The sequence below is a fragment of the Lissotriton helveticus genome, chromosome 10 (assembly GCF_964261635.1).
Source record: "Lissotriton helveticus chromosome 10, aLisHel1.1, whole genome shotgun sequence".
Lineage (NCBI taxonomy): Eukaryota > Metazoa > Chordata > Amphibia > Caudata > Salamandridae > Lissotriton > Lissotriton helveticus.
Window position 1 is genome coordinate 613,443,691 of NC_136071.1, and position 21,440 is coordinate 613,465,130.

The following is a 21,440-nucleotide window of genomic DNA, read 5'->3' on the forward strand; positions in this document are numbered from 1 at the left end:
GTAGACCAAGAGTGCCTTGTGTGAGATATGCAGGTATATACAGATGGTTAGTAGGAGCGTACGTATAGTCGGAAGAAGAGACTGTTAGTCCAGACCTACCTGAGTTCCTCGTCTCACAAGAACTCAGGCTGACTAGTTTCCCGACACCTTGGACTGAGCGGGTTTGACTGGGCATTCCCTTAGGAAATGACCCGCTTTCCCACAATACAGACATAACCGTAGAGTTCGTCTCCTCTGTCTTTCCTCGGAAGTCAGAGGACCTCGGACTATGCCTATCTGCATGGGTTCGCTGTCTTCCGTGGCTTTTTCAGGGGCAGGTTTTTTATCCGTCGGAGCAACATACCGATACTCATGCTTCCCTTTTTCTTTCTTTCGTTCATGCAAACGATGATCTATTCTCACTACCAAATCTGTGAGAGCACTACAAGAGGTAGGAAGGTCGACTATCTGGGACAAGGCATCTTTCAGTTCTTCTCGCAACCCCCTGTAGAACATGGTGCTGCGTTTTTCTTCCGGCCAATCGGACTCAATCACCAATCGGCGGAACTTAGTAATATAGGTCACCAGATCCTGAGTACCCTGTTTTAGTTCTAATAATTCAGTATCGGCAGAATGCGTATACATGTGTCTATCGAAGAGCTTACGGAATTCTCGACGAAAAGCTGCATAATTATGTAACAGGGGGTCATCTCTGTCTACTAAGGGTATAGCCCAATCAGCGGCAGAACCACTGAGATAAGAAATTACAAAGGCTACTTTGGCCTGATCAGAGGGAAAACATTGAGCCTTGCAGGAGAAATGAAGTTGGCATTGACTGAGGAAAGCCGCGCAGCGCGCTGTTTCTCCTGAAAAACGCTCAGGGGGTGCTAGAGGTATTGAATGGGGAGTAGTCACTTGCACTACCGATGGCCCCCCTCCTGTGGCATTAGAAGTCTGTTGTCTCTGCAGGGAGTCCATTCTGGCCATCAATGTCTGAGTCTCAACCTGCAGATTACCCAACATACCTGCCACATCCGCCAGCGTGACCGCTTCGAGATCCATGACGCTCGGGCAGAACTAACCACTTGGGCTTCACGTTCTGTAAAGGATACACGACGATTCTGCAGGAGCGTCAGGAATCCGAAGTATAATCCACAGCCTTCCCCTGCTGCCTACTACTCTATCAAGCACTAGAGCACAGGAGGCTAGCCAGGGGAAAACAGGGAAACAAAACAAGGAAAGGTTGGGGTAACAACTGGGTGTTGAGGGTCTTCAGTCTGGTCGTTTCAACCTTCGTGTGGACTTGGTAATCAGGAGAGACTGTAATGCAAAGAGTTATATTCTTCAATCTGGAGAGGACAATCACATTCTTAAGTTTCGTACATAACCTCACATACCTAGATGTTTGTACATTGTTGTCCCTGAATGCATATGTGAAAACCTCTGGAAAGGAATATAACTGGAGCTGTAGTGAAGAAGACAATAACCTCATAAATTCACGTACCCAATGTATACTTGTCGTAGTAAGAGACAAACAATATATCGTGCTCACTCTGTTCTATTGTCTTTAACAGCCTCGAAGCACACCCCACAGGATATCCTAATATACGCATTTGATAGTCAATATTCTTGATGGTGAGAACAACATCTATAATGGTCAAAACAAGGAGTCAGAGTCAATACAGTAACACTTATAACAACACTAAATGCAGCGCAGAAATGCGCTGTTACCGTATTTCTGGAACATGAATCTGCATCCCACTCCTCACTGGTCCACGCAATAGTTCAAGTCCAAAATGAGGTGAATAAACACCAGTACTACGAACCCCAAGGAATATGGTGAAATCAGGGAAAAGGAGAAGACCTAACTAACTAAATAGAGAGCACCGGAAAACCACCCAGCCACCAGCGGAGCAATACCCGGCTGGTAGCGGAGCAACCCGGTGAGGCAAGACAAAGTGAGGGAGAACGTGTGCCCGGCCCGTCAGCGGAGTAAAACCCGGCTGACAAGCGGAGCGTAACACCAAGGAGGACAAAAACAGAGGGAGGATGCCCGGCTCTTCAGCGGAGCCAAGCCCGGCTGAAAAGCGGAGCTGAAATGAGGCAAAGGATATGGCAAGGGAATCTCGCCGGATGGCGGAGTAAAACCCGGCCGCCGGGCGAGATGAGAGAATACTGCAATGCAGTCTAACTGCGGAGAGACACAGAACGTGTCAAATGTACACAAGCGCGGTGGGGTGGCGATGTGTAAAGGAGAGCGCCGGCCGGGAAAGGCTCAGGATGAACCAAACAGAGCCGAGGACTCTCACTGCGGGACAAACACCAAAACGAAGAGAAACCGGAAGTCAGGCACAGGAAGTCAGGCACCGGAACGGACCCAACGGAGCTAGACGCAAGAACGTGAAGCGTCGCTCCATGGGTTAAGGGCACCTAAGTAGTGCATGTTTAAAGGGCCAGCGCACTAGGAGGGGGCTTGGGGCATGACACATACCTAGTGCACTGGAGCTTCGTTGGGACCCTTAGCGCTCTGTTTTGTAATGTTTATTGGCCACGACAATTCAATGCACCACAGAAAAAAGTCTGGCAGTGTACACTGTGATGTGGTGATGATGTGTTGGGTGCTTTTCAGTCGTCTCATACACCTAGAAGCATTTCAGATTGGCCAACACATCAGTGAAAACACTGTGAGGGGTCACCCTGTAAAGGACTAAGTAATTGAACACAAGTATGTACAACTGTTTGCAGGGTTTTGAGGTATATTAAGCCATATGAAGTTTTCATAGTGTATTTTTTTCCACAGAAAAATGGCTGGATTCCAAATGAAGCAACACTACATTTCTTTATGGGAACTCCGAAGTCAGTCCTGAAAAGGGATGTTGGTCTAGACCTGAGCTTTAATGCACCCCAAAGGAAATTTCTGATTAAGTTCATTCATCCAAAGAAAAAGATGCAAATGGAAGGTGTGTATGTGACCATGTTGCTTTTCTTTTTCCCTAGTTATGTTTTTTTATTAAATTATATTGGGCTGACTTTTTAATAATTGATTACTCTGTTACTGTTTAAAGGTCACCAGGTGAACAGCCCTGACATCACTAAAGTAAGAAGTGTAGGGGATTTTCTTGTGAACTGTATGTAATTACAGTGGGCTGAGAAAAAATCCAAAGATCCTACAAATTTCAATCAAGCAGAATGCCAGCTACATACTTTATTCTAGTATCCTTTCTGGTTTGGACGTATTTTATCAGGGTATTGATAACTAGAAAAGCTGTATTGTCATTATTCAACTCAGCCTTTCAATGCAACACATTATTTACAATGCCAAAAAACAGCAAGACCGTTGAGACAGAATTACAACTGCTGATAAAGCAATGGAAGGGAGATCTAGCTTTTTAGTTCTTTATACTGAGCTATGTTTTCCTGAAAGTTCATTACCTAGTAAGGAGACTTTATGGATGTTGATTTATTTGTTATACTGTTGAAGTTGGGATCCTGAGTTTGCAAGAGCACCATTTATATCTGTGAACTTTTTTCAGCTTCATGAATCTGTCTGTCTGTCTGTCCGTTTATCCGTCCATCAACGCGATGAGTCTCGGTATTATTGAAAAACACACTGAGGAAGTACCCTTCAAAGGAAACCCTGCTGCTAAACTCTGTACACCAAAATAAACCTCTATCCTGCATTTTGGATATGTTGCAGTGTCAATGTTTTTTTAGCAGACGTAAGTAATCAGAATTGAGGCAGCCAATTAATTAATACTTTGACCACAATAGGTTTATGAGGAAATTGAGGGAAATAGACGAACCCCTTTAGGAATTCTAAATTTAAACAAATAGTTATTTAATATAGAGGCAAACTGTTGATCTAAACTTCAATGGATTAAAGTCAAAGCAAACTCGTAAATCTCTAACTAGAGGGGTTGAATAACTATAGGCCTATCTCTCTGCTGCCAGCACCAGCAAAGATGCTGGAAACAGTGGTGCAGCAACAACTGACCAATTTTATTGAGAGTAAGGGCAACTTACACAATACTCAATCTGGCTTTTGGTCTGGTAGTAACGAGATGGCCTTTTTGGAGGTGGCAGAGTCAGTAAGACTGGCAGTGGATTCAGGGGCATCTGCGATGCTGGTGCTTCTGGATCTATCGGCGGCATTTGACACCGTCGACCACACTTCACTGTCCAATAGACTGCAGGAGATGGGCACTCTTGTTCAATCTGTACCTAGCTCCACTGTTCTCTTTGAAAGCCAATTTGGGGGTAAAAGCAATTTTGTATTCCAACGACACCCAGCTGGTCTTCCCTTTTAAAGAGCAAACCGAGGATTTCATGGGCTGCCTGAGAGACAACGCGTTGTGGATGAACAACAACAAACTTAAACACAATGCAGGGAAGACGGAGGTGATGTTCTTTGAGAAAGCGCCACGTCCAGCATCGGTTCTCTGGTGGCCTATGAAAATTGCCCCCCCCCCATCCCCTGCAGATATCATAAAAAATCTGGGCTTGAAGTGAGAGGCTGATTCCTTATTTTCAGCTCTGATACGGCAGGTGACAGCTACCTGCTTCTGTAAACTGAGAAATTTGAGGACATTTCTGCATTTCGTGCCGGAGAAGTGCCGAAAAATCATAGTCCATGCCATAGTGACTTCCAGGCTGGACTATGCAAATGGCCTTCATTTGGGCCTGCCAAAGTACCTAAATAGACGCCTTCAGATGGTATAAAATGTGACTGCAAGACTGGTTAGGTGTCTCCCTTTCCGTGAGCATGTCTCTCCGCATTTAAGAGAACTCCAATGGTTACCAGTGGCCCAAAAAATCGAGTTCAAGGCTTTGACGCTTGCATTCTGAGCCCCGCATGGTAACTGTCCCAGCTACTTGAAACAAAGACTAAGTGGATACAAGCAGACGAGATCCTTAAGGTCCAACTCTCAAAAGCTACTCTGCACGCCTCGTTTCAAGAAGGCTCGCATGGGGGCAGATCCTTCATGGTCGGGCGGCTAAATTGAGGTATACCTTGCCAAGTGACTTCCGCAATATTGATACAGAGCCACTTTTTAGGAAAATAGTGAATACCTGGCTTCATAGGGCAGAATAGTGGGCTGGGGACATGGCTTTCTCGTTCTCCATCTGCGTACTTCCGATTGCTTAGCGCTGGGACACCTCTGTTTGAGGTAGCTGTCGCGCTCTACTATTATTATTATTGGTGGAAGTCAAAGAGCCATGGAAGAAGAGTGTGAACATCCTGAGCATTATGTGTCATAAGCTATATAAAAAGGATTTAGCTTTAAATAGTTCTTATTCATTTAAGTCCTGATCATATTCAGATCTCTAGGTAGATTGACAGTACCTTGGCTTTTTTGTCCTCTAATGTTTAACAAGGTCTGCGTGTCATCAACATACATGAACAGGGTTAAATCCATCTTCTGCAATAAGAAAGCAAGTTGATAATGCTCCACATTGCATCATCTGATATATGTCCTGTAAAAATATTACATCTAATCCAACAACCTGTCACCGAAAGAGACCTCAGCCAGGCGAGGGATGCGGGTCTGATGGTAGATGATAATGAAGGCCATGAATAAATCTAATAAAATCAATGCCCCAACACTGTCACCAACCATGATCATCCTCATCTCTTCAATGACTAAGGCCACCTCTATCTCTGTGCCAAGGCTATGGCAAATGTGATTGCTTTCTCCAAAGTTTGAGAAGTTTTGAAATTGACACGTTATGGCTCTTTTCGTGAGTGTAGCCATATAGGGAGGAAGAAAAATCAGACAAAAGTTTGAGATCTGAGGGATTCATGGATGGCTTCTTTAAAAGTGGTCTTCAGATGTTGGGTCACTACTGACTTGCAAAAGAAGCAGTCATAAAACAGTGCATCCTAATCACCTTGCCAGGCAGACATCAAAAGAGGGACCCGGGGTTTGTACATATCTATTAGGGAGAGGGATTCAGATTCAGATAATTCTTGAAAACCTTCAAAGAAAGAAAGGAGACTGCCTCTGATTAAAATAACACTTTGGTGCACACAGAAATGTTCTGCTTATTGATGAAGAATAGGTGCATGCATGACATTCTGCAAGGGGGAAAAAAGGTCAAAAAGAATATTAAACTCCAACATAGGCAGACACACGTGTTATCAAAGGGGAAACACACAAAGACTCTGAAGACCGTGAAGCCTAAAATTATAGACAGGACTATAGGAACAGATTTGCTTTTGATCCAAAATACTTCTCTGCACCATACTTTGATAATCTGTTGGATTTAGATTCCCAACTATGGGCCAGATGTAGGAAGCCAAATAGCGACCACAAACGCCAAAATTCGCAGAATTTCAGCCTTTGCGATCGCAATTTGGCTTTGAGAAATGTAGGTAAGATTAAACCTACTCCCAAAATAAGGAATCACAAAAATTGCGATTCCTTATTTTGTGATTGCATTTAAGGAATCACAAATTGTGATTCCTTAAATGCAATATAAGTAGCACAAAAGAAAGTGCACTTTAGCTTTAAGGAATCACTAATTACCACCAACTTCAAGTTGGTAGTAGTTAGCGATTTTCTTTAAAAAAGCACTTTTTTGCTTTTTTTAAATTGCCATGTGGCTCACATTCATGCCCTTAGGGCATGTATGTGCGCCACATGTGCACACATGCATATTTCAAGGGGTGCAACAGGGTATCCTTTTGGGACCCTTGCACCTTTGAAATTGTGCCCGTAATTTGCAAGTGCTTATTGGTTACTCGGAAATTGCAGGCGCAAATCCTATTCATTCCTATGGGCCTCTTGGCCCATAGGAATGAATGGGATGGTATTCCTTGATTGCGAATCTCAAATTGCGATTCGCAATTAAGGAATATTATGGATTCGCAAATATGTTTGCGATTCCTACCTACATTCAATTTAGCGAGTCCTTAATGGGGATTCGCCACATGTGCACACATGCATATTTCAAGGGGTGCAACAGGGTATCCTTTTGGAACCCTTGCACCCTTGACATTGTGCCCGTAATTTGCGAGTGCCTATTGGTTACTCGCAAATTGCAGGCGCAAATCCTATTCATTCCTATGGGCCTCTTGGCCCATAGGAATGATTGGGATGGTATTCCTTGATTGCGAATCTCAATTTGCGATTCGCAATTAAGGAATATTATGGATTCGTAAATATTTTTGCGATTCATACCTACATTCAATTTAGCGAGTCCTTGATAGCGATTCGGTAAAAATCGCTATTAAGTACTCGCTAAATTTAATTTACCTACATCTGGCCCTATGTTGTTGATACTCTTGACTCAGATGTGAAGGGTAACCATGTCCTTTACATCACCTCTTTTGATGAGATTTTCTTTATTCAGACAAGTGTTATTCCACAGGTTTATAATAAGTAATATTATACACTTGATTCCATCACTTGTGTTTTGCTTAATATATGTGCTAAACTCAGGTGTTTCCTACTGTGATCAAAACACAATTATACCAATATAATAAGGACTCTAAGAAGATTTTTAGGCACTTTGCGCATTTCTTTTTTACATGTAAATAATGCCAGTAACTAAGAATTTGTGGAAGATTAGTAGGGAACTTTGGTGGCCAGTTAGGCGGCACACCCGATGCTCGCACATAATGTGTGCCATCAACAAAAATATGATTTGTATAATCTATCTATTACATTGACATCTTCTATTGTACTTGATGACTAGTATAGGTCTGGTGCTAAACAGTTCTGAATATGTTCTTTCTTTCAGGAAAACTTGAAGCTTCTAGAACTGCACGAATTGGACACTTGGAATTGATTGTAGATGATAAAGATATCTATTACATAAGGGTGAGTCCCCAGATTCAATGTGATTAGTTGGCCCATTTGGGAAGGAAAGGTTGAGGTGAAATAGCATCACTGTGCCAAAATGGTGCTGTTAATGACAGGTAGAAAGCAGAATTTTAGATCTTGCAAATTGCAGATATTAATTCATACTAATTTTTCTTGGGTACTGAGGTTATTGTTGGAATATACCAAACATGGGTGTATCCTTCATTTTGCTTTAAAATATTGTGTGGGGAACTGAGCCATGACTTGTCACCAGTTTTGCAGAGTGTGAATCAGACTTAAAAACAGTAGCATGTCATCACTACCCTACATGGCGAAAATTATTATTTGCTATTCATTAAACATGAATTTCCACACATAAATGAATATGCTTACAAAGGAGATTTCACACAATTATAAGTGTGAACACATTTGTTCAAGGTGTTGGATTATGGGTGAATCCCCACAAGCATGCAAAGGTATGCAAATTCACAAGATGTTTCCCCCCTGATACAGTTTCAGACATACCACAATCAAGTGTAGGATTAGATATGCTTTTAGGTTGATAAAAAGGATGAAACACCAAAAAAAGTGGTAAATGAATTAGAAGAAGAGTATTTTTCCACGGAAACTCATTTCCCTACATGGAAAAATAATTCAAGGCATATAAACGCATGTTCTACATTTACACATTCAGAAATGTACACTAGGGGGCAGATTTATGAAGGCCTTGCGCCGCCGGTGCGTCACTTTATTTGACGCATCGGCGGCGCAAACAATGCGCCCTATTTACAACGTGACGCATCTAGGAGATGCGTCACGTTGTAAAGCCCTGCGCCTTAAGGAGGCGTTCCGGCGCAGGGGGGGGGAGTGGGGGGGGGGGGCGTTCCTGCGCAGGAACGCCTCCTAAAAGTGGCTGAGTGAAATCTATGAGATTTCACTCAGTCACTTTCAGGACAATGCTGCGTCAAAACCCTGCGCCTGCTTGAAGCAGGCGTAGGTCTTGACGCAGCATTGTGGAGATGGGGCACCCCCGAGCCTTGCTGGAGCTGCGTCGCACTTGCGACGCAGCTCCAGCAATGCGCCACCTTTACGGCACAGATGCGTCACGCATCTGTGCCGTTTTTGCCCCATGGTGCGCCGCATTATAAATGCGGCGCACCATGGGCGCAGGATGACTGGCGCATCCCTGGGGATGCGCCAGTCATCATAAATCTGCCCCTTGATACTTTTCCGAATACGCAAATGTTTTAATTTGTAGTTTCTCCTGGGTAGCTGCAAGTCACAGGCTCCATGAAGTGCTGCTGGATTTTTTGAGGATTCTCTGAAATTTGTAAATTTGCTTCAAATGTAGAACCCAAGACCGTTTTTGACTTCATGAGCCAGTGTCCTTGGGACTGTCCCTTTAGCAGTTGGTTATACGTGTGTATTCTACTAAATATCTATCTAGAATTTCCTTGAAAACAGGTCTGATTACACAATTGTTTCTCTTTCATTTCAGGGGATTACTGATTTACACACAGTGAGTGGAGATCATAGATACACGGTACAGTTGGAGTTAAAGCTCTCGAAGTATGGCAGCCCAATCATTTTCTCGGGGAATATCACCAAGCAGCTCGGAAGGAAAATGGCTGTTGTTGTTGCCCTGAATAATTTATTGAAGGATACAGCATTTCTCAAAGGTTGGATACAAAAATAGCTACATATTTAATTTGCACTTTTTGAAAATCAAATGTTTTTTTCTCACTTTCAGAATACCTGATCGTAAGTGTGTGACATTAATGGCAACATTCTCCTCTGGATGCAAATATTTACTACATCAACTTAAGTCCCACGTTGAAAAGATTTGAACATTACCATTTTCAAAATAAAAATGTGTCACCCCTAAACTTAGCGTATCCTGCAAAATAACAAAGAAAATTGTGATTGCCCCTTTAGAACTGATGTTATCTAAATTTGTTGATATAGAAATCACTGTCTAACTAACAGCAAGTGTACCAACTACAATTACCTATTGACTCCCTAGAATGGGGAATAACACACAGAATTCTGAATTTTGATTGCAGGGTTCGTTCGACAGAGATTTTCTCCATTCTGTGGAGTTTAACACTTATATTTTTCACCTGTTTTGAGCAGGTGGTAAATAATTGTGTGGGGCTGGTCGGGTGTGGAGGTGTGACAGGGGGTGTTCAGAGCATCTAGAGGGAAGCGGGACTTGGGAGACTTGTTTGCTCCTTCTGTTGTGATGGAGGGGAAGTGGCGGGGGATGGGGACACTGTGTCGGTCAACTAGTATTGGTGACCATAGCGTGCTGCTGTCAAGCAAGATATTCCTGTTGACGCAATGGCTGGTTGCAGAAAGGAATTGGAGAGTTTCCTTCCATGACGATCTATGCTGCATTATAAGAGTGAGGTAACAATCAAGTCAGAGTTTCTGGTACACCTAATGTTTTATGACATCATCATCATATTATGCTGACACTGACATGCTGCTCTGTCACAGTACAAAATTCGGAAAGCTTTTTGAATGACCGATTTCAATGTTCGGAAAGCTTTCGGCCTTTCCGAGTCGGTTCCGAATGGCACTCGGAGAAACCGAGTCGTTCGGAGCTGACTCATACAGGTTAACCGTCCGCGTTTCTGACCGAGCGATTATGATGTCAGATTCGGACAGCCTTTCAGATTCGGTTGTTCTGACACGGATTGGCAGTCGGAATCTGACTTTGGGGGCCCGTAGCAGGTCCCTTTTCACCCGGAGCCGTCCAAATGGGGCCATGGGGGTACCCAAGGGACCCACCCCCCTTTCAGACCATGCACAGTGTTGCAGGCACCAAGGGGTGCCCACCACAGTGTGTATGAATTTCCCCACCCACCCCTTTCTTCAATGTGAGCCTGTCTATTCAGTCAGAACACAGGCTTCCATTAAAGTCAATGGGAGTCCGACTGAATCATATTCTGAACAATCGTAATCCGTCTGTCGGACTCCCCGAATCCGATTCAGTTGAAAACCATGCTGTAACTGATTCGGTCAGAATGCTTTCCGAACAGCATTGTAATCACCCCCTTTGACTCCCTGTGAAAGGTTGCAAATACAGGGATGGAACTATGTTCCATAAACTTGATTCTGCCAGCGTGAGGATGTCAATGCCAATCACTTTCTGACCGCTAGAGGTTGACTCACCCCTATGAATAAAGTCCTGGATGGTAAAGTTGATCCATGCTAAAGGGAAAAAGGGGTGAGGAGAGAGAGAAAGAGAGAGACACTCCAGCTGGTTTGCAGTTTAAAGATCCTGACTTGATTCCTTAGGAACAACATCCTGAGTCCAAGGTATCAGAGTTAGGTCTCCACCTCTGGGTGAGAGAAGACAAATTACTAAGGTGTCATACAACAGGAGCAATTAAAATATGAAACACTACAGAATCACACTTACCAGGTGCAAACAGATTGTAAAACCCCACCACAAAACTAACACAGAACATGAAGACCATTGCAGCACTGGGAGCAAGGAAGTCTGGATGGGAAAGACAAACTAAATACAAGGGGTAAAGAGGCAGAGAGCAAGTCACAATAGGTGATGGCTCAGGAGGACCATGGGGAACCAAATATGGGAAAGACCACAAAGGTGTAGTAACGGGTCAAGCCAGGAGCAAACTAATATGAGTAGCGAGAAGTTACAACTGAAGCTTTTAACAGACACGGGAGCTTAGTGCTAATCAGGCCTCAATACTCTGTCTGCCACTATTGACCCAGATGTGCTTCTGAGTGTGCTGGTCCTCTAGTGGCTGGGGCTGTACTCTGGGTAATGTAGCATTATGTATCCCACCTTGTAATTTTCATTGTCCTCTGTGTCATGTGTTTCATTTTTGTCTTCTCTTATGCCTCATCATGTCTCATGACTGGTCATAGTCTAAGGGACAGAAAACCGCTATCCCTGCATTCACTATCACTGCATGCTGACATATGTTTTCTGCAGTCCCACAGGGGATGCTTTCAAAATGAAACAAATTGGAATGCAGGGAATGACAGTGGGGGAGCGTGCAATGGTCTCCAGCACCACCTGCTGTTCTTTCCGGGGCTGACAGCCACACTTCAGATGGTGAAAGTTGTCCTTCAGGACAGCTTGCAATTTGCAAATGCATTATAGCCTCAATTCGGGTCTTAATAACTTATAAATCAGTTGCAACTCCAGTTGATTCCTTAAAGATTCCCAGTGTATCTCGAATAGAATTACAAGATCAGTTAGACTTTTCCAAATGGAAAAAAAAACTAAAATTGAAGCATCTTAATGTTCCCAAATGCACCGATTCGTGTTTGCAACTATTAAACTACATTTTTGCAATGTACTAATCAAAAACATTTTCAGCTCCTGAAAAAAGACTCGAATGATACCAATTGGTAAATGAAAGGGGCGTGTTGTAGTTGTCCATTCCAATGACAGAATCAGTATAAAATCTATATTTGAAATCGAAATCTAGTTGCAAAACTTTGAACATTTTAATTTTACAACCCACCCCCGTTTCAGGTTTGTAGGGGAGTCTGTAGTTGTTCCCTGGACCACTGCCAACTTTTATTTAAACACATGTAAAGTAAAGAAAAACCTTCTTTTTAAACACAGCTCCATTTACATTAAGGCAACCTACCTCAATCATTTTCATGAGGTAGGTCGAATTGCGACGCAATCTCAATCTGAATGTTCTGAACCGATCTGTTTGTACATAGGTCAGTTCAGAAAATTATTTACTGGTCTCAAATTGCAGCCAGTTTTTTGTGAGTAGTAAATAGTACATCTGGCCACACGTAACATATTTTAGAAATCCCCTAAGTTAGCACTAGTTTGGGATTTGAAGGCTGTTACTTGAAATATTGCTGTTCTAGCAAATTCAGAAAATTTTGCATCCTTGAGCAGGTTCTAAATATATGAGGTATGCATCTTACTTTTTTGTTTTTAAATGATATTATCACAGAAAATATCCAATCCAATACAATATTTCTTTATTTCGGGGTTTCACCATAAAAGAGCAATCACAGATATGTACAAACAAGTTAAAACAGATAAAAAACGTTAAAAAGAGATAAAACAATTCATCTAGGAAATTGCGTTTAGAATGAAAAGATGGTGGGAGAGTCAGTCATAATCCAGTCCTTGGTTTTGCATATTGAGGTAGTTCCTCCTGGCTCACCACATGGAATTTTAAAAACGTGAGACCGCATAAACTATATGTGAATCAGTATTGTATTTTAAAATTCTGAATGCTTCCTTGCAGTGGGTTGTACCTAGGTTTTTACATAGCTGTACCAACCATCTTGTTCTAATTGTGCGATATCCCGGGCAGAAAAAGAACACATGAAGTTCAGACTCAACGCACATATTGCAGACTGGGTTTCCACTTGGATTTCCACCCAACCATTTGCACGTCAGAGCGCGCAGTGGTTGACAGCCGTGACAAAACTGCACATTAAGTTTCCTGACTAATACCGGGCAGATTTCGTCAAGGCATGCCTTCAACTTGCTTGTGTCTTTCACATCCAAAAAGTGTAGTGTAAGGGAACCGTGGCTGGATCCTGCGTGGAGTTTAGCGGTTATTCCGCCCCAATAGCTAGAACTTCAAGAGTTTACGTGGTATTCTCAAGCATGCTATGTCAGGGTTGTTTATTTATTTATTTATTGCATTTGTAGAGCGCACTGTCACCTGTCAGGCATCCTGGCGCTAAAGTGAATTGACCTGGCCTACCTCCTTCAGGACCTCAGAGAACCCTAGATCTTAAGAAATAGCCATGTTTTCAGCTTCCTTCTAAATGGCAGGAGATCAATAATTTGTCTCAGCTCAACCGGAAGAGTATTCCAGAGCTTAGCAGCAGCGAACTCAATGGATCTACCACCAGCTCTACCTTTTTTAAATCTAGGGATTTTTATCAGATTTGCCCCAGAGGAGCGTAATGTTCGACCAGGAACATACCACTCAAATTTGCGTTGCAAGGAGGTAGAACCCATTCCATGCAAGGCCTTAAATACCAGGCAGAGTGATTTAAACTGGAATCTTTGTTTCACAGTCAGCCAGTGCAGCTCCGCCAAGGCCAAGGAGGTAGAGGACCTTCTAGACCAGCCTAGTGCTAGTTTAGCTGCAGTTGACTGTAACCTCTGCATCCTAGCAAGCAAAAACTTTGGGGACTCAAGGAGGAGGGCATTACAGTAATCAACTCTGCTAAGTACCGTGCTCCGAACTATCAAGGAGCGCGCCAGAGGTGGCAACAGAGGAAGGATCTTCAGAAGAGATCGGATAATAGCCAGGCAATAACCTACTACTTTCGTCACATGCGCCTCTAGGGTGAGATTACAATCAAACGTCACCCCTACATTGCGGACTGATTTCATAGGCTGAATCAAGTTGGAGGGATCAGAGGGCCAAAAATTACTAGGCAACCCAGAGGGGATCCTTTCCGGGGCGCAGTGTAGCAGCTCGGTCTTAGACGCATTGAATTGCAGCGAGTTGTCTCTCAGCCACAGTGTAGTATCTCGCATGACGCTGTGAAACCCATCAAGAGAGGTTGACTGAGCTCCCTCCAAGGAAAGAATTAATTGAGTGTCATCCGAATAGTTAACAATCTCAATATTATGACACTTAATGACATTCATCAGGGGTTTCAGGTAGATATTGAACAAAATGGGGCTGATGGCCGAGCCCTGTGGAACACCATGTGAGACACTAGTAAAATCAGATTGAAAAGAGGAAAGGGAGACTGCCTGCTGCCTGCCAGACAGAAACGATTGAAACCACCTCAGGGCACAGCCCTTCACTCCCACCTCCTAAAGTCGTCTCAGCAGGATTTCATGGTTAACCGTATCGAAGGAAGCAGACAGGTCAAGCAGAATAAGTATGGCTGCCTGCCCCCTGTCTGCCCGCCTCTGAAGTTCGTCCATCAAGGTAACCAGAGCCGTTTCAGTACCATGGGCCGGTCTAAACCCAAATTGTTCCACCTCCAGGAGCTTATTTTGTTCTAGATATTTAGACAATGTGCTGCTCACCACCCGTTCAACTATTTTAGCGGGAAAAGGAAGAAGAGAGATAGGTCTAACATTTTTAGGACACATAGGATCGAGGGAGGGCTTTTTAAGCAAGGGTGTCACCAATGCCTGCTTCCACTGAAACCGGCACCACCCCCTCAGTGAGAGACTGATTACAAATCAGACGAAGCGTTGGGAACAAAACCGCTCTAAATTCTTTCCAGATCTTACAAGGCAGTGGGTCCAAAGGAGAGCAATACCATCAGCCAGCCTACAGAATTCCTCAGGTTCTAGGGATGAAAACTCAGAAAGAGAGACCAAGGTAGCCCCCTCCAAAATTGCGTCAGCAGACACAATACGACTATCCTCCAAGGTAGGGATAGTCGTCCCGGCCGGGAAATGTGGGACACCACCCAGGTCCATAATAATGCCATTAACTTTATCATAGAAAAGCCTGGCAAGATCATCACAAAGACTTTGAGAGGGAGAAATCACACATGGTTGTTCCATAGATCTTTTAGCCCTCTTGCATAAAGGCCTTCTAATAAATAGGAGCCAAGGCAACTTTCCTGAGCTGGGGAGTCTCAGGATTTTCAGTAGCTCCAATCTGTACTTCGCCAGTTCTGGTGTAACCCAGAGGTGCCACCAAAAAAGTAGTGGCCTGCATCCAATTTCCTCAGCAATAGATCTCACCCCAAGGTCCATGCGCAACGGAACCAAAGAGGAGCTTATCGGTAGTCAAAAAAACTGAAATTTGTTCTCAGTAGTGACCATAAGCCTATGGTTAGAGTGCCCCCATAATTCTGCCCCGTATAGGGCGGAGCTCCTAGCCTGGGTTTTATAGATCTCCATGACCGGGCTCACAGGTTTATGGAAAGACTTTCTGAAGAACTTGGCCAAACCGCCTGTAGTTTGTGTCAGTTTGAGATAAGATTTACTGATTTGGGCCCCCCAGCTCATGTTTTCGGTAAGAGTTAGACCCAAATAGTCGAATACAGAGTCCTGCTCCAGGGGAGTGCCGTTCATACTCGGGTTGGGTCGTGTAGATTTGCTAGGGTTGAAGATCAGGTATTTGTATTTTTTTATGTTGATCTCTAATCCCCTAATCCTACAGAACTCACAAAACCCATCTAAAATTCTTTGGATGCCCATTGGAGACTTTGAAAGGAGAAGGTTATTGTCTGTAAACATCATGTCAGGAAATTGCTTTTGCACGATTTTAGGAGCGTCTATGTCCTTACAGACTCTCAGCGCATCTACCAAACCATTGATGTAAATGCAGAAGTGGGTAGGAGCAAGCACACATCCCTGTCTAACTCCCCTGTTTCCAGGGATGGACTGCGTCAGTTCCCCATTTTTCCCATATCTAATTTGGGCGTAGTTTCCATTGTGTAGCCTTTTCAGTATGTCTAGAAGGTAGGGGGAAGTCCCAGCTCACTTAGAACCCTCCATAGAGCATCTCTGGGTACCAAGTTGAATGCACTCTTCAGATCAGCAAAGACCAGGTACAGGCTGCCCCCTCCAGATAGACTGTTTTCCAATAGAGGAGCTGGAGCCTGAAAATTTGGTCTATTGTTTTGGTTTTTTTAACTTTATTTTTGAGATTTTCAACATGAACCAATACAGCAGTTGGCAATGTGACACAGATGAGCAGTAACCTGATTCGTACATCTTCATACAGTTATCAGCAAGGCAGTAGCATTACAGATCGGAGTAGTGGCATCAGTATAAATACATTGCATGTCAGGCTAGAGCAACGGCGCAGATTCAGCTTATATCTTAGAAGTAGCATAGTCCAGTTAATTACAGGGAGGTAGAGAAGGGCGGTCGGTGTTCTCTTCACGCTAAGCAACAGACATCAGCGAGAGGTATGCCAGATGAGCAGACATGCAGTAAGACATGCAATAGTTGGATACAGCTATAGTGTGTGTACTAGTATTACCACCCAGCATGTCAGACAGTTCCCGGATCTGCATCCCGCCCATTGCTAGCCCCGTCTCCACCCGATTCCTCATCCTCAACTGCTTGGGCTAGTGTGTAAGTGACAAGAGGACCCCATATGTCTTTAGATCTGCTGGAAAGTGGGAGTGTCTCAGCAAAAATCGTGTATTGGTCTTGACAATGGGTCATGTCTGCAAGCCAATCTTTGAATTTCGGCGCCCTGCCACGATCCCATCTACATGCAACGCGCCGTTTGGCAAGAAGCAGAGCGACATCCAGGAATTTCCTATAAGTCTTTGGAATATGTGGTGTGTGTCCTAGTAGCATCAGCAACGGGTCTGGGTGTAGAGTAGTACCAACCATAGTTTCAAGGGCAGCATGTACCTGTTGCCAGTAGTCCTGAATGGGGGGGCATTCCCAGGCCAAGTGGAGAAATCCGGCATGTTCTGCATGACAACGCTCACATCTGTCATCACTGGACAGATGAAACTTGTGCTTCTTGACAGGCGTATAGTACAACCGGTGCAAGAATTTGTAGTGGATCATCTTGAGCCTACTGCTGGCAGATATCCTGGCCATAAGGTTACAACAATAGAGCCATTGTTCGTCAGTGACCTCTGCTGTTAGATCGGAAGGCCAGTGTGCCCTGGCCGGGCTTTCCGGACTCAGGCCAGACGCCCTAACATGGCGATACATGCCTGACACTAAATGGGAACCGTCCTGGGAGCATAGCATGAAATGTAATGGAGGGAGGACCTCCGGTTCGCCAGAGAATCCAGGCAGGATGTCTCTCATTCCCTGGCGGAGTCGTGTGTAGTAAAACGAGTCTAGGGGAGTAGGGGTGTGAGCCTTAAAAAACAAATCCGCAGGTCGGAACTGACCATTGGAGAAGAGGTCGCCCCAACAAGTAATTCCTATGCGCTGGCAGAGCAGCTGAAAGCCGCGTTCCCGCAGAAGTTCGAGCCGGGGGTGGTATGTTAGTGGCAGCCTAGTCGAGTATGGCAGGGAGCATCCCAACTTCTTGGCTAGGCGACTCCAAGCATCGATAGTGCATGTAACAGTAGTGTACGGGGTATCTATGGATGCCGCTGGGCAATGTAGAAGCCCATTGAGAGGTAGGGGGTTCGCTATCCAGTCCTCAACTGCCAGTTGAGGCATGCAGGGAGTGGGGAGCATCCAGTGATAGGCATAGTGCGCCTGTGCACATAGATAATAAGCTTCGAAATCGGGTACGTCAAAGCCCCCCTTATTATATGGCAGAATCAGTGTAGACCACCGTAACCGTGGGTGTTTACCCCCCCAAAATAGGCGACACAATTCCGTCTAATGTCTTAACAAAATACGCACTTGGATAGCAGTGGGGCTCTTGCCAGGCTTCAGGAGAGATGTAATCACGACCTCACTCATGGAGAGGGGAAGGATCCCATTAGCCATGGATTCCTCGAAAATTTCTCGAAGGACAGGAGCCATGATGTCTATGTACGCTTTGTAGAACTCAGCCGGGAGGCCATCCAGGCCGGGCGCTTTGCCATTTTGAAGAGACATAATGGCGTCCCTGATTTCGTCTAGATCAAAGGGAGCAGCAAGAAAGGCCCTATCAGCGTCACTAAGCCAGCATAGAGCCACGTCGCCAAGGAAGTTATCGTACGACACATCTGCAGTAGTGGCCGTGGTGTAGAGTGCGTGGTAATGAGTCATGAAGGCAGTCAAAATGTCATCTGTGTCTCTGACCGTATGTCCTAGGTCGTTCACGATTTCCAGTATCGTGCTCTGCGAGTGTGGTGTACGTGTCAACGCAGCCAGAGCTTTGCCAGGACAGTCCCCTTCACAGTATCTCCTAGCCTGCCAATGTTTCCCCCTAAACTTGACTTCTCTGGCCGGTTCTTCCTCATAGCGTGTCAATTTAGCCCTAAACTCCGCGTGTATGTCAGGTGTTCCCTCCGCTACCATTCGGGTTTCCAAGTCTTTTAGCTCACCGTCCAGTGTATTGATTGTGCGCTGTATGTCGCGAAGCACTCCGAAGCTTTTCGATATGCAGTAGCCCCTGACCGTAACTTTAAACGCCTCCCAGATATGTTCAACCGAGTCAACAGACCCCTTGTTACGAGGGAAGAAAGCTGTAATCTCTTCGCCAAGCTCGGTACGGAACACCATGTCCAACAGGGCCGCAGGCCGTAATCGCCAGTGTGGTCGGGGGTTGTCCCAGCCAGGAACCCGCAGGTGCAATAAAATCGGGCAATGGTCAGAGTATGTTCTCGGCAAATGCTCTACCCTGGACACCCCAGCACCAATCTCGCAGTCGTGAAAAAGTAATCTAATCTCGCCCATGTGCCTGTTAAAGAGGTAAAGTGTGTGCCTTCTTTCCGGGAAGAGTTTAGAGAACGCCAGCTGTCAATTAAGCCGCCTTCCGAGAGCACACCCAGTAAAGCTTCTCTGGATCTGGGCTTGTAATGTGTCACTCCATCCGCTCTGTCCAGGGGAGGCGCCAGCGCCAAGTTAAAGTCGCCTCCCCAAATGACATGTCTGGAGCCGACATCCAGAATCTTGCCCCATAATGTGGTGAAAAAAACTGGCATATCTACATTAGGGGCATAACAGTTCACTAATGTAATGGTATCCCGGCCTAGGCGGCCCCACATCAAAGCAAAGCGGCCTTCCACATCTGACAATTCGCCACATAGCTGGAAAGGGACTGTACGCTCAATTAGGATGGCCACCCCCGGTGCATAAGTGGAATAGGATGAAAACACTCGGGCGCTTGCCCATTTACTAGCAAATGTGGCGCGAGTTTGCGGTGACAGGTGCGTTTCCTGCAACATAGCAATCTGAACTCTATGACGTTCCAAATATGCAATCACATTGCGACATTTTTTTGCATCGTTAAGACCCCTGACATTCCAAGACATGCAATTCAGTTGTGCATTAAGGTTCATTCCCGCCATCAACTAACAAGCCAATCAGAGGTATAACATGCCATAATAGTGTGTGTAGTATCATATCCGCTCAGGTGCACAACCGGATCACATACGCCAAACGACAGTACCCACCTCTGTGGAACAAAAACTCCCGCTGTAACTACCCTCCACCCCCCACCCACTACCGCCACCCATTCCCTCCCTGGCCCTCCCCCTCCCCCCTCAACACCCGTAACTTGTACCCATGAATGGGGTATACCCGTAGGGGACTCAACATCAAGAGCGCACAACCACTTCTCACCCTGTTAGCCTCTCATACTGTACCACCCTCGGTGGAGGCAAAGGCGGGATAGTGGTCCCTGGAATACATTACCACTGGGAGAGTTTAAGTGTCCCCATGTTCAGTGCGGCGCCTGAGCCATCAGCCACCATGAGTTCAAGTGCCGAACAGCCAGGACAGCAAGCAAATAGTTCAATCCGGAAGAGGCATCTTAGATCAGTCACCATCATCCGGTGCCGGAAGGTCGTCCTCATGTCCAATGTTCCTGTCCCGACCACCCCTCTGCGCCTTCCGGATGGCTTTCAAGTAATCGTCCATCTTCTGCGGATCCGTGAAAAAACGCTGCTTTCCTTGGTGCGTAATTCGCAGCCTCGCCGGGTAGAGCAAGGCATAGTCTATCTGGGCATCTCGCAGTTTCTTTTTGACATGCAGGAATTTACGTCTCTCCTCCTGTACCATAGGTGTGAAATCAGGATAAATTGAAAAAGTGACGCCATTGTAAGTTAGGGACTGCTTGGTGCGGGCCGCCCTCAGAGCGACGTAACGGTCGCGATAGTTCAATAGGCGAGCAATGATGGGACGCGGCGGGGCTCCGGGCTTGGGGACAGGAGCCAGCGACCTGTGTGCCCTTTCAACGATAAACTGAGGCGAGAAAGCATCTTCTCCCACCGATGTTCTGAGGAGGTTCTCCACGTAGAGTTCCATCTTGCCCGTGTCCGTGGACTCTGGAATGCCCGTGACGCGGATGTTGTTACGTCGGCTACGGGCTTCCAAATCCTCGTTTTTGGCAGCTATGACCCTCAGCAGGTTATCCATGCGGGCAAGTTGAGTTGTATGTGATGCGGTGATATCATCATTGTCCGAGATACGTTGCTCCGTTGACGTGATTCGCTCGACATGTTGGTCCACCTTGTGCACCAGAGCGTCCATCCTGGACGACATCCTGTCCACCTTCTCTACTACCGTGGCGAACCCCTGGCGCATCTCCTGTAATAGTTTGTGCATGTCAAGTTCCGCAGCTGGAGATTCAGTGGCGGCCGCGCTCGCTCCGCTGGTTCTCGTGTCTTCCGGCGTAGTTTTCGACCCTTTCTTCGCGGCGTCAAAGGTCAGTTTTGGTTGGCGGTTATCCGGTCGCACCATCGCGTCTCTGCTCTTCCCTCTGCTCGCCAGCACAGGGGTCAGTAATTCAGGAGTGTTCCCCCCTCCAGCTGCTGGGGGGTATCTACCGCTTGAGACCGGACACGTTGAGAATAGAACAGAGTGTCGGTGCCAGCACTCGGACGGTAGTGATCTGCTACTACCAGGTAGGCCACGCAAAGTGCAGGTCAGTTAGGGAGTGCGCACTGCAGACACCACGTGCACTCGGGGCGTCCCACAGGCGTCCCTCAAAAAGACAAGGTAGTTATGCACCTGACTCCAAGTAGAATGGTGTGTTCAGGTCTCAGACCGTACATGCAGAGCCATGCATAGGAGAGAGCTGGGGCCCCAACGCCTAAGCAGCAGGGCAGCTGCGACGCCAC

The 21,440-nt window shown here is 45.6% G+C and overlaps 1 protein-coding gene across 1 annotated transcript in view; it reads left to right on the plus strand.

Moving 5' to 3' along the window:
• LOC144784068 (uncharacterized) overlaps positions 1-21,440 on the plus strand; it is a 1,315,621-nt gene that overhangs the window by 573,973 nt on the left and 720,208 nt on the right. Inside the window, exons 22-24 of the mRNA XM_078662758.1 lie at positions 2,780-2,939; positions 7,723-7,802; positions 9,283-9,463. Coding sequence (XP_078518884.1) covers positions 2,780-2,939; positions 7,723-7,802; positions 9,283-9,463 — 421 coding nt within the window. The remainder of the gene's footprint in view (positions 1-2,779; positions 2,940-7,722; positions 7,803-9,282; positions 9,464-21,440) is intronic.